The sequence below is a fragment of the Eretmochelys imbricata genome, chromosome 5 (genome assembly GCF_965152235.1).
Source record: "Eretmochelys imbricata isolate rEreImb1 chromosome 5, rEreImb1.hap1, whole genome shotgun sequence".
Taxonomy (NCBI): Eukaryota; Metazoa; Chordata; order Testudines; family Cheloniidae; genus Eretmochelys; species Eretmochelys imbricata.
Window position 1 is genome coordinate 132,370,916 of NC_135576.1, and position 12,148 is coordinate 132,383,063.

At 47.4% G+C, this 12,148-nt stretch overlaps 2 protein-coding genes and 1 long non-coding RNA gene across 7 annotated transcripts in view; 2 read left to right on the forward strand and 1 right to left on the reverse strand.

Moving 5' to 3' along the window:
• FSD1L (fibronectin type III and SPRY domain containing 1 like) overlaps positions 1-1,663 on the forward strand; it is a 59,710-nt gene extending 58,047 nt beyond the window's left edge. For both annotated transcript variants that reach the window (XM_077817931.1, XM_077817932.1), the window contains one exon: positions 1,520-1,663. In XM_077817931.1, coding sequence (XP_077674057.1) covers positions 1,520-1,642 — 123 coding nt within the window. In that variant the 3' untranslated portion in view covers positions 1,643-1,663. The remainder of the gene's footprint in view (positions 1-1,519) is intronic.
• On the reverse strand, positions 374-10,579 carry LOC144265342 (uncharacterized). Its single transcript, XR_013346256.1, has 2 exons — positions 9,374-10,579; positions 374-8,720 (listed from the first exon to the last, which is right to left on the reverse strand). It is a non-coding gene; the product is annotated as an uncharacterized LOC144265342 (long non-coding RNA).
• A 150-nt stretch (positions 10,580-10,729) lies between these two features.
• The window catches only part of FKTN (fukutin), a 41,188-nt gene continuing 39,769 nt past the window's right edge, over positions 10,730-12,148 (forward strand). For 2 of the 4 annotated variants that reach the window (XR_013346257.1, XM_077817933.1), the window contains exon 1: positions 10,737-10,760. The gene's annotated coding sequence lies outside the window, so the exon portion shown is untranslated. Of the gene's footprint in view, positions 10,761-12,148 lie in introns of all 4 variants that reach the window. The other 2 variants (XM_077817935.1, XM_077817936.1) reach the window with 2 other exon arrangements.

Genomic DNA, 12,148 nt, shown 5'->3' on the forward strand with positions numbered 1-12,148 from the left:
CCATTTCCCTTCTTGCCTGCCAAAATCACCAAGCACGCTGTGTATCTAGTTTGGCTCATCCTGCTGTTGCTGCAGCAGAGTACACTTTTCTAGCAGCTGTCAGAGCAGCAGTAGTGGGAGAGGAGCATCCCTGAGCAGTAGTGTGGGAGAGGAGACAGGCTGGGGGAACCACATGGGGCAGCAGTTCCAGCTCACATCATGTAAAGGGACATAGCTGGACTTGTCTGGGCTTCTCCTACCAAGCAATCCTCCTTTGGGATTACTACGTCTTGAGCTACAGGACAAGGTTGCTATCTTTGATGCAATACTGAAGATTCAAACCCTGCTCAGAATGTGTTGTGGGATTTTGTGGGAGGGAGTTGCACACAATAAAACTTGTTCACGCCTTTTATTTTTTTTTTTAAAAAACATGGGCATTACAAAAACATTTAGGTTGCAGTCAAACGCTCAAGATAAGAAATACCAGAAGTGAGGTTGCACACTTTTTTAAATGTTGTGGCATGGGGCACGGGTCACTTGCTGGAGGATTCTCTGCTCCTTGAAGTCTTTAAACTACGATTTGAGGACTTCAATAGCACAGATATAGGTGTGAGGTTTTTTTGCAGGAGTGGTGGGTGAAATTCTGTGGCTTGCGTTGTGCAGGAAGTCAGACTAGATGATCATAATGGTCCCTTCTGACCTAAATATCTATGAATCTAGGTTGCACAGGCATCCTTAAATTCTTCCCCCTCATATCATAATGCATATGCACAGTCTCTCAGTATATTCTTTTTAGGACCTCTGCATTATTCAGTACACAGGGTGGATGCACAAATTGGCAGAATTAAGATCATATGGGCAACCTTTTTATTAGTGCACACCCACTTTTTTGTGTCAAAGTCATTAATGAAAATGTTAAATAAGATTGGTCCCAAAACTGATCCCTGAGGAACATTGCTTAGTAACCTTCCCCCAGTCTGACAGGTCACCTTTCTGTATGACCTAGTGTCATGACCTTTTAACGTGTTCCATACCCACCTTTCAATTCTCATATTAATCCCCATCTTCTCCCATATAGAACTGTGTTAAATGCCTTATTGAAATCCAGGTAGAGTAGATCTGCTGCATTTTCCTTTGTCTGAAAAATCAGTATCTTAGAGATCAGATTGTACCAGACCAATCTACCTATGTTGTATTTATCCCAATTTCTGGGTCGTTTTTCCTTAAATTCCTGAAGAGAACACACTTCTGATTTCTATGCTTTAACTCCCCTGTCCCCTCTGACTATCTTCATCAGGACATCACTGTGTACTAGGCAGTGCCTCTCATAGACACTTGAGGGTTATTTTAAGTAGAATACCCACTTCCTACTCTTCAGTCAACATACTGGACAGGGAATCTCCTGAAAGGGACAACTGTAGTTTTAGCATGTGAAGTCATCTTTAATTTGCATTTGAAAATGTGAGTGGAGGGAAAAATGGATTTTACTGGCTTTGAAACATTGACTCACTGTAGCTTTGTGTAATGGTTTATCTTCTAGGTCTGGTGTGGCGGACTTGCATTGAGTACTGGACTGCAAGTGCCAAGTGCTGTGAAAATGCTCCAGAAGAGTGAAAATGGATTGAGTGGTTCAGCTACCAGCCTAACCAATGTTACCCAATAATGTGTCTATTTGGATACTATACTCCTGTTTCTGAGTGGGTTTTTCTGTGCAGCTGCTATTTACAGGAGCTTGTGAGCAATGGATTAACTGGCTTTGCTACCCCACTGCTGCTTTAAGGCCTGGGCACCAATAGTGCAAAAGTTCTGGGCTGAAGCATTAGCAGAAATTTACTGTGAATCCAGAAAGCCAGATAGAAAGCGAGACTGACTTTTTTTGATGCTTTGGATGGGGAAGTCAGGAGCTGTAGCTATGTGCTTTTATATTAGACTGAATTTGATTGTATTAGATACTTCATCATTTCAGTATAACTGCACATGGCAGGTATGATCTTAGTTTGAACAGCACTTACTACTATACACTTTTTTCACTCCTTGTTCCCCCACCCTGAAAAGGAGTCCATTTTTGAGGTCCTAAATGGAAGCTTTAAATATGTGACCCTTTGAAGAAACCAGTCCCCCAAATTTCCACACATGGATATGCCATAATGCAAGTTTGAGACTTGAGATGTTCTCCTAGAGTAGCTAATGTCATTTTGATACAGGTTGGCTACCCTCTGGTATTAGTTGAATAAATAGTGTATCATTTTGTGGTGGTCTTTAGTTGTCTAAATGGGCAGTGCTGAATGTCCCTTTATAGGCTATTCATAGTTAGAACACGAGCTCAGTAATCCTGCATCACTTTAGTGAAAATGAAGACTTCACATCAATTTTACACCAGTGTTTTCAGAGCATTCCTGATCTTTACTGTGTGAGCCCTCTACTTAGATTATTGGGGAGATATGCATAACACACTTCCCAAATATTACCCTTAATAAGCTTTCAGCTATATTTGATTACTTTTTTTAAAGCATTCAGCTTGGAGTACGGATAGTGCTTCCATGCTTTCTATATTTAAGTGTCTTGTTTTTAATATGCAGTTTAAATAAGGTTTTGTCCTGTTTCAACCAGATTTATATAATTTAAAACTTTCTAATGAGTTTGAAGTGTGTACACGTGCAGTGGTGGTGATGAGGTGTTTTAAGACTTCAAGAATGCAGCTAAGCTGAAGCTTAAAGTAGACAGCCCAACACTCATTCATGTTGCACTTATGACATTACATTCATTTTAATGAAGAAAGAGTACCACTAATTTCACTAAATTACATAGTGATCATGCACATTAATGTAGTAGATTAGTTCATCGTACTTAATCTACTATAGGCACTCTTCTTTCAAAAAAGGAAGGCATATGAATATCTCTAAAGTTAGACTGGGCAGCACATTGCTTACTGCTCAACCCCACCTATATCACTTCTAACACAAGTAGATAGTGAATAGTAAAAACTACTCACTAGCAAAACATTGTCTAAATAGAATGAGACTACAAAACTGGAAAGCTACTAGGAGCTTGTATTTTTAAGAGCATAATTTAACTGGGTAGGACCACTCTGTGTATCTTTGAATGCTCTGGATTTTTTTAAGTTCTGAACCCCCTCAAGCTCTTATTTTTTTAAATGCACCCTCCCATCTGAAAGGCTCCCCAAGCAACTCTTTCCTTACTGCTTGTGATCTCCAGAATGAAATAATTCTGGTCGTGCTTATTAGAGGTGGTCACTAAACAATGCTGAGGTTCCTCCTTTCACCCCTTTCATGGGACTGAATGTGTCTACTTTTTCCAGCCCTGGAGTTCTTCCCTGAAACAGGACAAAGCATTAAACTGTTACTAGAGCACTGCACCAGCCCTCCTCTGCCCATTTTTATGGTTGCCACTTCTATGTTATTTTGTACTCCTTTGTAAAGATTGCTAATCTAGACTGCTTTTTATAAAATCTGTTTATGGTTCTTGTGCTGCTTTGGGAGAGACACATATTGCACGCAATGGTTTTAACAAACAGTAGAATCACTCTTCAGTATAAGGGATTTTGTTTGATACATTGAACAGATTCAGACCCCTCCTACAGCAATTTCATATGGATGTCTGCTCTCCATGTATTTCTCCCCATTGAGGCAACCAGTTGCTAATTGGAGATCTTGGAGAGGATATCTAGTGATCCTAGTCCTTAGCAGCAAACCTTTGCATACAGTAGAAAAATTATTCGTGTTAATGGAGAGAGCTAAGAGAAAACATTTTAGTATAAAAGTATGTTTTGTACTAGTGTTAAATCTATTTTAGCCACTTTTAATCAGTGTTTCCCTTCCTGTTCTAGTCCAGGGTCCCACAAAATGACCTGCAGATGATGGACAATATTGTCACCAATTTTTAATTCTGTAATTAGAGGTCTCTTATGGTGCACAGTCACACTAAGACTTTTCTTTGAGCAAAATGCTGGTGGCTGTGTTGAAATGCCTCCCTTCTTGGGAGTTGAACTGAATGATGTAGGGAGGGATGATTTGCACTCTGCACATTCAGTCCCTGGAAACAGACATTCCTCTAAGTTTAGGAGCATTTCAATTCTTCCTCTTGAAGGAAAGTAGAGTGAAGAAATCTCGTGCAACAACTGTGGAGATCACAGGCAAAATCAGATGTATTTAATCTGTTTTATACATAGTTGAATTTGGCCCATGATCTCCAGTAGTGTTGCACAGCATTTGCTACTCCTTTAAGAAACTGAGGATAAGTGAATTACCTTTTTTGGTATTCAGTTCTATACATGAATTCAACATTTTTTCGTGGCTTCTTTTCCATGCTTATTTTATAATATGGTTATACAAATCTTTTTTGTGTGGGAAGAGGAAGAAAACAGCTTCCAGTATGTTTTCTCTCCTTTGCTGAACTTCTTGTCCAATTTAAATGTACAAAACTGAAAACAATTTCAAATGATTGGCAAAGGGTTTTGTGCTAATTGAGCTCAACAACATCTGAATCTGCTTATCATAGTACTCTGGGACAGTCCATGTTGTCTTGTGAAGCCATCATCCTAATTACTTCACGTTTGGAGAATCAGGTCCTTAATGCAGCAATGTGAGCATTCATAATGTCCAGTGAATTGAGGGAGTTTAGAAGCATGCAGGATGGGGCACAAAATTGATTTTTAGAAGGGAAGAGTAAGCTTTGTTTCTATTTTGAGACTCTTACGTTGATGGTAGTAAAGGTTAGTTTCTGTTCCTATCTGTCCATCTTTAACTTTTCAATGTGGGATAGTTAGCTACAGTTCCTGATACCTTGCAGCATACACTTACTTTTACACTAAGTAAAGGAAAACTTAACATGTATAAAGAAAAAACCAGTAACCATTGAATCAAACCCAAAAATTGAGTGCAGATACATAATTTACTTGAACATTTTAGCAAATTGTAAGGAAACCTGCAAGGTACACTTGATTATGCACAAGATGTAGACAGTGGAATTCTTGATTATTTTTTTCTTAAACTATTATGGTAGCTTGCTTTGAAACAAGCTGAAGTATTTAGTACTGTGATTTATGCTGCACAAGGTTTATTTTGATATCCAAGATATAGCTGTTCTAAATAATAACGTATGGGTTATTTTGCCCTTAAAGTTTGAAGTTACTCTGCAGTAGTTGGATTTTTGCTAAGTCCCCTTTTTTTAGTAAATAGAATACGGAGATGAGGAATTGCCTTAAGCGCTTCAGATGTTCGTTCTTGGATTATGGTTTTTGTGGTAACATCTTGCAGATCTTTTTACATTTGTGGAAAGTGCAGGTATATTAATGGTATTGCATAGCATCTTTGGTGCTATTTTTAGGTACAGTGTAAGCAAAGATAAAGTACTAGCTGCAGCTTCAGAATGAGTTGACATAGGAAGAATGTATGAATACCCTGAGACTGTTTCTGGCAAGCGGATTTTATTGGAGGCTACTCTGCCACTTGATTTGATTGCGCAAATTTGCAACCCTCTTGAATGGTGGTGCTGGCACAGCTCCCATTAGAGCTGTGCTAGATTCTTTGCATGTAGCACAGCGTTTCCAAGTATGTAAGTAATTTAATGGCCTTGCTCATTGTAAAATTCAAGTATTTGGGGGGGGGAGGGGGAAGGATTGTAGCTAAATTTGAGTTCTCTTGTAAAAATGTGATTTATCTTTTAAATGTATTTCTGCTATTTACAGAAGTTTTTGGTTAAGGGACTGCTGTTAGTCTCTGTAAATTACATCTAACAGCGCATAATAAGGGTTTTTTAATATAGTGGTAAACTGTAAAAAAAAAAAAATACATTTTGCATAAAAAGGCAGTGGAAGTATGTGAATCTACTGAAGTTTAAGCGTTATTAATTTTGGAAATGGATAGTTGATAACTTACATCCATATACGTGCATGCATACCTTAAGTTTGTCTGCTGGTGCAGGATATAAAGGGCAGTAATTGAATTTTCAGTTTAGACTTACTTCCATGGTCTTTCAAAAAGCTCGTAAGTAGGAGAAGTATGTGCCCTGTGTAACAAGGCTGCAGGAGCATACACATAGGTTTCCTACATCTTTTCTAAATTATTGATCCTTCACACCTCACTCACACAAGGTGAAGAAACTAACTAGTTGCTATAGGGAAAATATTCAGCTTCACAAAAAAAGGTAACTCTCTCAACTCTTCTGAGCATAGTACATTATGGATTTTAATCATCTTGGTAGACTAATTCAAGTGTGATCTTCCACCTAAACTCAGATTTTTCCAAACATTTTATTGACTGTTGGAAGGGGAAATCTGGCATTTGTTTTCCCAGCCACTGTGAAACGGGCTTTATGGATATCTGACTATCAGGCAAAGCTTTTCATTTCCCTCCATTGTTTAACACCTCTTTTGCTGCATGTGCCTTTCATAAGTGGAGCTATAATCCATGCTCCTGCTGTGGCATAACGTGAGTGTACTTAGTGATCTTGAATTGTCACACTGATTTTTACTTTACAGATTGCACATTGATTTCCATGTACATCACTTTGACAATACCTCAGGTATTCTGTAATCAGTGCTTCATTCCTCATTCTTTGTATAAAGTATCCCAAGATAACAGACCTGTCATAACAGCACTACAGGGGTGCCTTAGAGCCCACAAAGTATTTTATTTGCTGTGTCTTTAACTCAAACTGTGTACGTCTTACAAACATTTTGTATTAATAAATTAATTTTGAAACAGCTGCATAATACCCTTGTCACAGCATCTTATTTTGGCTGAAATATGAACTGTGTAGGTTGAAAGATGCTCCTACTTGAGCATTAAGATATTGGTGTGTATTTTACACTGCAAGTATTAGATTAGATCAAAACCAAACCTGTAGAAATTACATGGTCTACTGAACAGAATGAGTGACCATCCTATAGTTACCTTTTTTGAATTCCAGCATTCTACTTCCTTTTCTCTAGCTCTGTTCAGTCTTAAATACTATTTCTTCAATATATTTTCCTAATGTTTCAAGGTAACCATTAGTTTTAATTAAAAATATGAAACTCACATTCAAAGAGGTACATTCAACACTGTCAAGGTGGAGCCTTGTTATAGCTGTAAGAATCTACTTAAATGTCAGGCAAAACTGCACTCTTCATTTAACGTCAGACTGACTTTGTTTTTCAGTAGCATAGCATAAAAGCTGCTGAATACAGTAAATGAGAGCTCTACCCAGAGGGAGGCAGGTCATACCAGTAGTAAGCTGAAGTACTAATGGATCTGTCTCTTACACTCCATACAACACTGGATCATAAGTAGTTTCCTACTGTTTTGAGCTGTTAGACCCATGTGGGGCAATACGATGTCAATTCATATCTGTATCTTGGCAAATGCACATTGCAAGTTTTCTCCTGTCACAGAAAGGTTTATCCAGTTCCCCTTCCTATTTTTAGGTGCCTACTTCACCCATCCTATAAATAGCTGTTAAATAGTTTTTTGGGGGGAGGGAAGACAGACTAAAGGTAGCTAGTCCACCTGATCTATGTCACTTGTACGTTTCTCCTGGCCCAACTATTTTTTTCTATTATAGGACTGTAGCCCTAGCCTCTTAGTCCTAGCATTAAAGAGCTTATTTACATACATGAACTTGGGACAATCTCCTAGGTGGCCAAAAAGTGAAGCCCTGCCTGTGCATGCAGTGAATGGGGTGATATGAAATTTAGTTGGAGTACAGTACTAAGTTTGCAAGCTTGGCCTTTAACCCCTGCTTTGCCTACACATCCAATGCTGCCAGCTCTTGTATATAGCTGGTGTCACTTCTTAGAGCCCACCTCTCACAGTGATGGGGTTAGATGAACAGAGCCCTGCACGCAGTGGTGCAAGCAGAAATCATTTGCCAGTACTGCCCTCATGGGAGGGACACAAGGGGGGGCAGGTACATGACCCTCCATGTGATACTCCCCCACCCAGGGCCACCTTGCTCTCCCCATCCCCTAAGACACCCCACTTACCTGTGTAAAATGATGCTTTGGGCCCCTGGTGCTACTTGTACTTCCAGGTGTCATTGAGGATCCATCAGGACCCCAAACTGAAAACTTCTTAATGAAAGGAGGATAGGAAGGACAATCACCCCACTTTCTCTTAACACACTCAGTGTCTCCCTTTTGTACAAACTAAGTCTCTGCCAGCTTACCTTTATCTAAGGGTATGTGGTCAGCAGCGCTTTAAGGTGGTGGTGTAGTTGCGGCACCAGTGCTGGGAGAAAAAACCCCTGCCCCCATGCGGGGAATGGCTACCACGTGACTAAAATGCAGGGTGATGGGGGGTTGAGTGCAGTGGGTAAGGGTTGTAGGTCTGGGTGGTGAAGCTATAGGTGTTGGAGGCAGCTGGTGGCAATAAGAACCCAGATGTGGGGGAGAGTGGGTTGGAGGTGACATGGGGGCACAAGGGAAAGTTTTGGGACAAGGACTGCAGGAGGGGGTGAGCATGGTAGTGCTCTGCCTGCATGGCTACAAGCACCTGTATCGCGTCCGCTTTGTGCTCCATAATGCTTGGCAGCTGCTCCATGCTTTGGGGCCAGCGATCCGCATTCTGCTGGTGGACCCTCTTTTCCCTCTCCTGCCACTCCTGTGCTTTTTGATTTTTCATTAAGGGACTGCTGCATTACTTCAGGCAACATGTCCTCTTTGCTTCTATGGGGCCTCTTCTTAATTCTTTGGAATCTTTCGGCCAGCGATAACACAGACAGCTGAGATCTCAAGGTTGCATCTGTAAAGGCAAAATGCAACACTTAACTGAGGTAGCACTGTTCACACTAGACAGCATAACGATTTGCCTGTACTTAAAGACAAGCACAGTCTACACAATGGCAGAATTTGCCCATCCCAAAGCAAGTACACATAACCCACAGGAGTCCCAAAATGGTAAGTACAGGGGCAAGGGCAACTGATTGTTTCCTGGCCATACTGTCCTCTGGGGTTCTGTGCCTTGGTGAGAGCCAACAGCTGCAGGGGGCCCCCGTACTGAGCACTGTCCCCACATTTTCCACAGGAGTTTGTCCTGAAAGCTATCTCGCTGCTGAGGGTGACCTGGAAAGCAAGGGAGGGTCTTCTACAATGCAGCTTCCGCCCTGGCCCCTATACAGCTTGCCTGTGTGCAGCAACGGTCTCTCTGCCCCTCACGGCACAATGGCGCGGACATGTTAGCCTGACTGGGACAAGGAGCACAGTAGCTCTTCCAAGGAACCTGTGCAAGCGGCTTGCCCAGCTTCTGCATGAGACCTTTGAAGAGATCACTGAGGCTGCTTACCACGATGTGAGAGAGCACATCAAAGCCCTATTCCGCATCTAGGCATGCATGCAGCCTTCGCCCCAAGAGCTCACACCGAACAACTTCCTTCTCCCAAAAAAAAAGCTGCTTACAGGGAACCTCCTCTGGTGTTTGTCCTTCCCCAAGCACCAGCCGCTGCAACTGGCTACCTTCCTCCTGGCTTGAGAGCAGCTCGGGATGTCAAGGTGTCTCCCTCCTCCTCCTGCCTTGTTGACCTGGGCTCTGAAGCGTCCATGGTGGTACTTGGAGGGGAAGTGGGGTCACCCTCAAGTATCACATCCAGCTCTTTGTAGAAACAGCAGGTCAAGGGGGCAGCACTTGAGCAGCTGTTTGCCTTGCAGGCTTTGCAGTAGGCATTCCACAGCTCCTTCACTTTAATCCTGCACTGCAGTGTGTCCTGGTCATAGCCCTTTTCCATCATGTCCCTTGATATCATAATTCCTACAGCTGGAGCACAGCTGGGATTGGACAGCTTTCTCCCCCCAAACACTGATGAGGTCCAGCACCTCGCCATTGGTCCATACCGGGGATTGCCTGGCGGGGGGAGGCATGCTTACTCGGAAAGAGTCGCTGAGAGCACTCCACACCTGGCTGAGCAGACAGGAAGGGGACTTTCAAAATCCCCAGAGAATGTAAAGGGCGGGCCTGAGGACTGGTCACCTGAGGGCAGGGCAGAGGAGTTCAAGGTGATGACCAGAGTGGCTGGAACAGGCAGCGTGGGGCGCTTCTGGAGGCCGCTCAGAGCGCGTTAGCCGACCAGGGCGCCCTCCCTGGCGCCGCGGGGCTCCAGCCGGGACGCAGCAAGCGTTATGCCTCTCGCCCCGGGAATGAGAGGGCGCGCTCCAGCCGCGGCGTCCGGGCGCTCGGCGGGGCCTGGCCAGGGGGACGCGGCCTGAGCCCGGGCGCCCGGCGCTGCTTCCACGCGCTCTGACTCGCAGGCGCAGCCAAGCCCGGGTGAAAAACACCCGCTTCTTCAGATGCGGCGGCGGCGGCTTACAGACCTTCCGTCCCCGTCCCCCGACCCCCTGAGCAGCGCCAGACGCCGGCGGGCCCACGGGAAGCCTGTTTCAGGGGCCCGCAGGCGTAGGGTGCTCCTACCCGCCTCCAACCAACGGCTGCCCTCCCGAGCCGGCCTGCCCCGTCCAGGCGGGCTCCCCGCGCCCGGCACCGCCCCAGGCTGCGGGCACAGGGGCCGCGGCGTGCGGGGCTCGTTCGAGGGCAAGGTTTCGGAGGGGCCGGCTCGCCCCGGGCCTCCTGCAGGCCCACGAGGCACCGCCGGCCGAGGCGCGAGGGGCAGCCCGGCCGCACGCGCAGGCAGCCGAGCCCAGCGCGCGACACAGGGCCCGGCCTCGCGCCCTGCCTGGCGCATGCGCAGACGACCCCACCGCTCTGACCGCCGCAGGCGGGCACCTTTACGGCTGCTGCAAACCACGCCCCCCTGGCGGACGCAAGCGGCGCGCGGCGGCGGCGGCAGCCAAGGTAACGGAATGGCGGCCTGCAGGGGCTGCCCGAGCCCCCCTGGGGCCGGGGCTGGCTCCGGCTCGGGCGACTGCAGCCCCGGGGCGGATCCGGCCCTGATCAGTTGGCGGCGGCTGGGGCCCCCGGTAGCTTCCGCCCCGCCGCGGGAGAAGCCACCCCGGGCTCGCTCCCTCCGGGCCCCGAGGCGGGCTCTGCGGCCTGCCGAGGAGCAAAGCGTCCTCCCAGCAGCCGCCTCTTCCGCCGCTTGCGTGGGGTGACTCGGGGCGGGCCGCGGGCGTCTCGGCCCATGGCGGGGCTGCCGGTCTGGGCTGCCCCGGCCGGCTGTTAGAAGCGCTGCTTGTCTCCTGAGGGGGGAGCCGCACAGCCCTCTCCCGCCCAGCCTCTCTGCGGAGACCGGAATGGAACCAAAATAACAGCGGGACTTGGGCCTTCCTATGCTTAGCGCGGCCAGCTGTCCGATCACAGACCCCCCCTCCCCAGCGCCCCGCTGCCCCCACCCTTTTCCGAGGCCCCGACCCCGCTCGCTGCCTCCGTCCCTCGCTCTCCCCCCCTCACTTTCCCTGGGCTGGGGCAGGGAGTTTGGGTGTTGGAGGGGGTTCTGACCCGGGGCAGGGGGTTTGGGGGTGCAGGCTCTGGGAGGGGGTTTGGGTGCTGGAGGGGGTTCTGACCCGGGGCAGGGGGTTTGGGGGTGCAGGCTCTGGGAGGGGGTTTGGGTGTTGGAGGGGGTTCTGACCCGGGGCAGGGGGGTTGGGGGGGCAGGCTCTGGGAGGGGGTTTGGGTGTTGGAGGGGGTTCTGACCCGGGGCAGGGGGGTTGGGGGTGCAGGCTCTGGGAGGGGGTTTGGGTGTTGGAGGGGGTTCTGACCCGGGGCAGGGGGGTTGGGGGTGCAGGCTCTGGGAGGGGGTTTGGGTGTTGGAGGGGGTTCTGACCCGGGGCAGGGGGTTGGGGGTGCAGGCTCTGGGAGGGGGTTTGGGTGTTGGAGGGGGTTCTGACCCGGGGCAGGGGATTTGGGGGTGCAGGCTCTGGGAGGGGGTTTGGGTGTTGGAGGGGGTTCTGACCTGGGGCAGGGGGTTTGGCGGTGCAGGCTCTGGGAGGGGGTTTGGGTGTTGGAGGGGGTTCTGACCTGGGGCAGGGGGGTTGGGGGTGCAGGCTCTGGGAGGGGGTTTGGGTGTTGGAGGGGGTTCTGACCTGGGGCAGGGGGGTTGGGGGTGCAGGCTCTGGGAGGGGGTTTGGGTGTTGGAGGGGGTTCTGACCTGGGGCAGGGGGGTTGGGGGTGCAGGCTCTGGGAGGGAGTTTGGGTGTTGGAGGGGGTTCTGACCTGGGGCAGGGGGGTTGGGGGTGCAGGCTCTGGGAGGGGGTTTGGGTGTTGGAGGGGGTTCTGACCTGGGG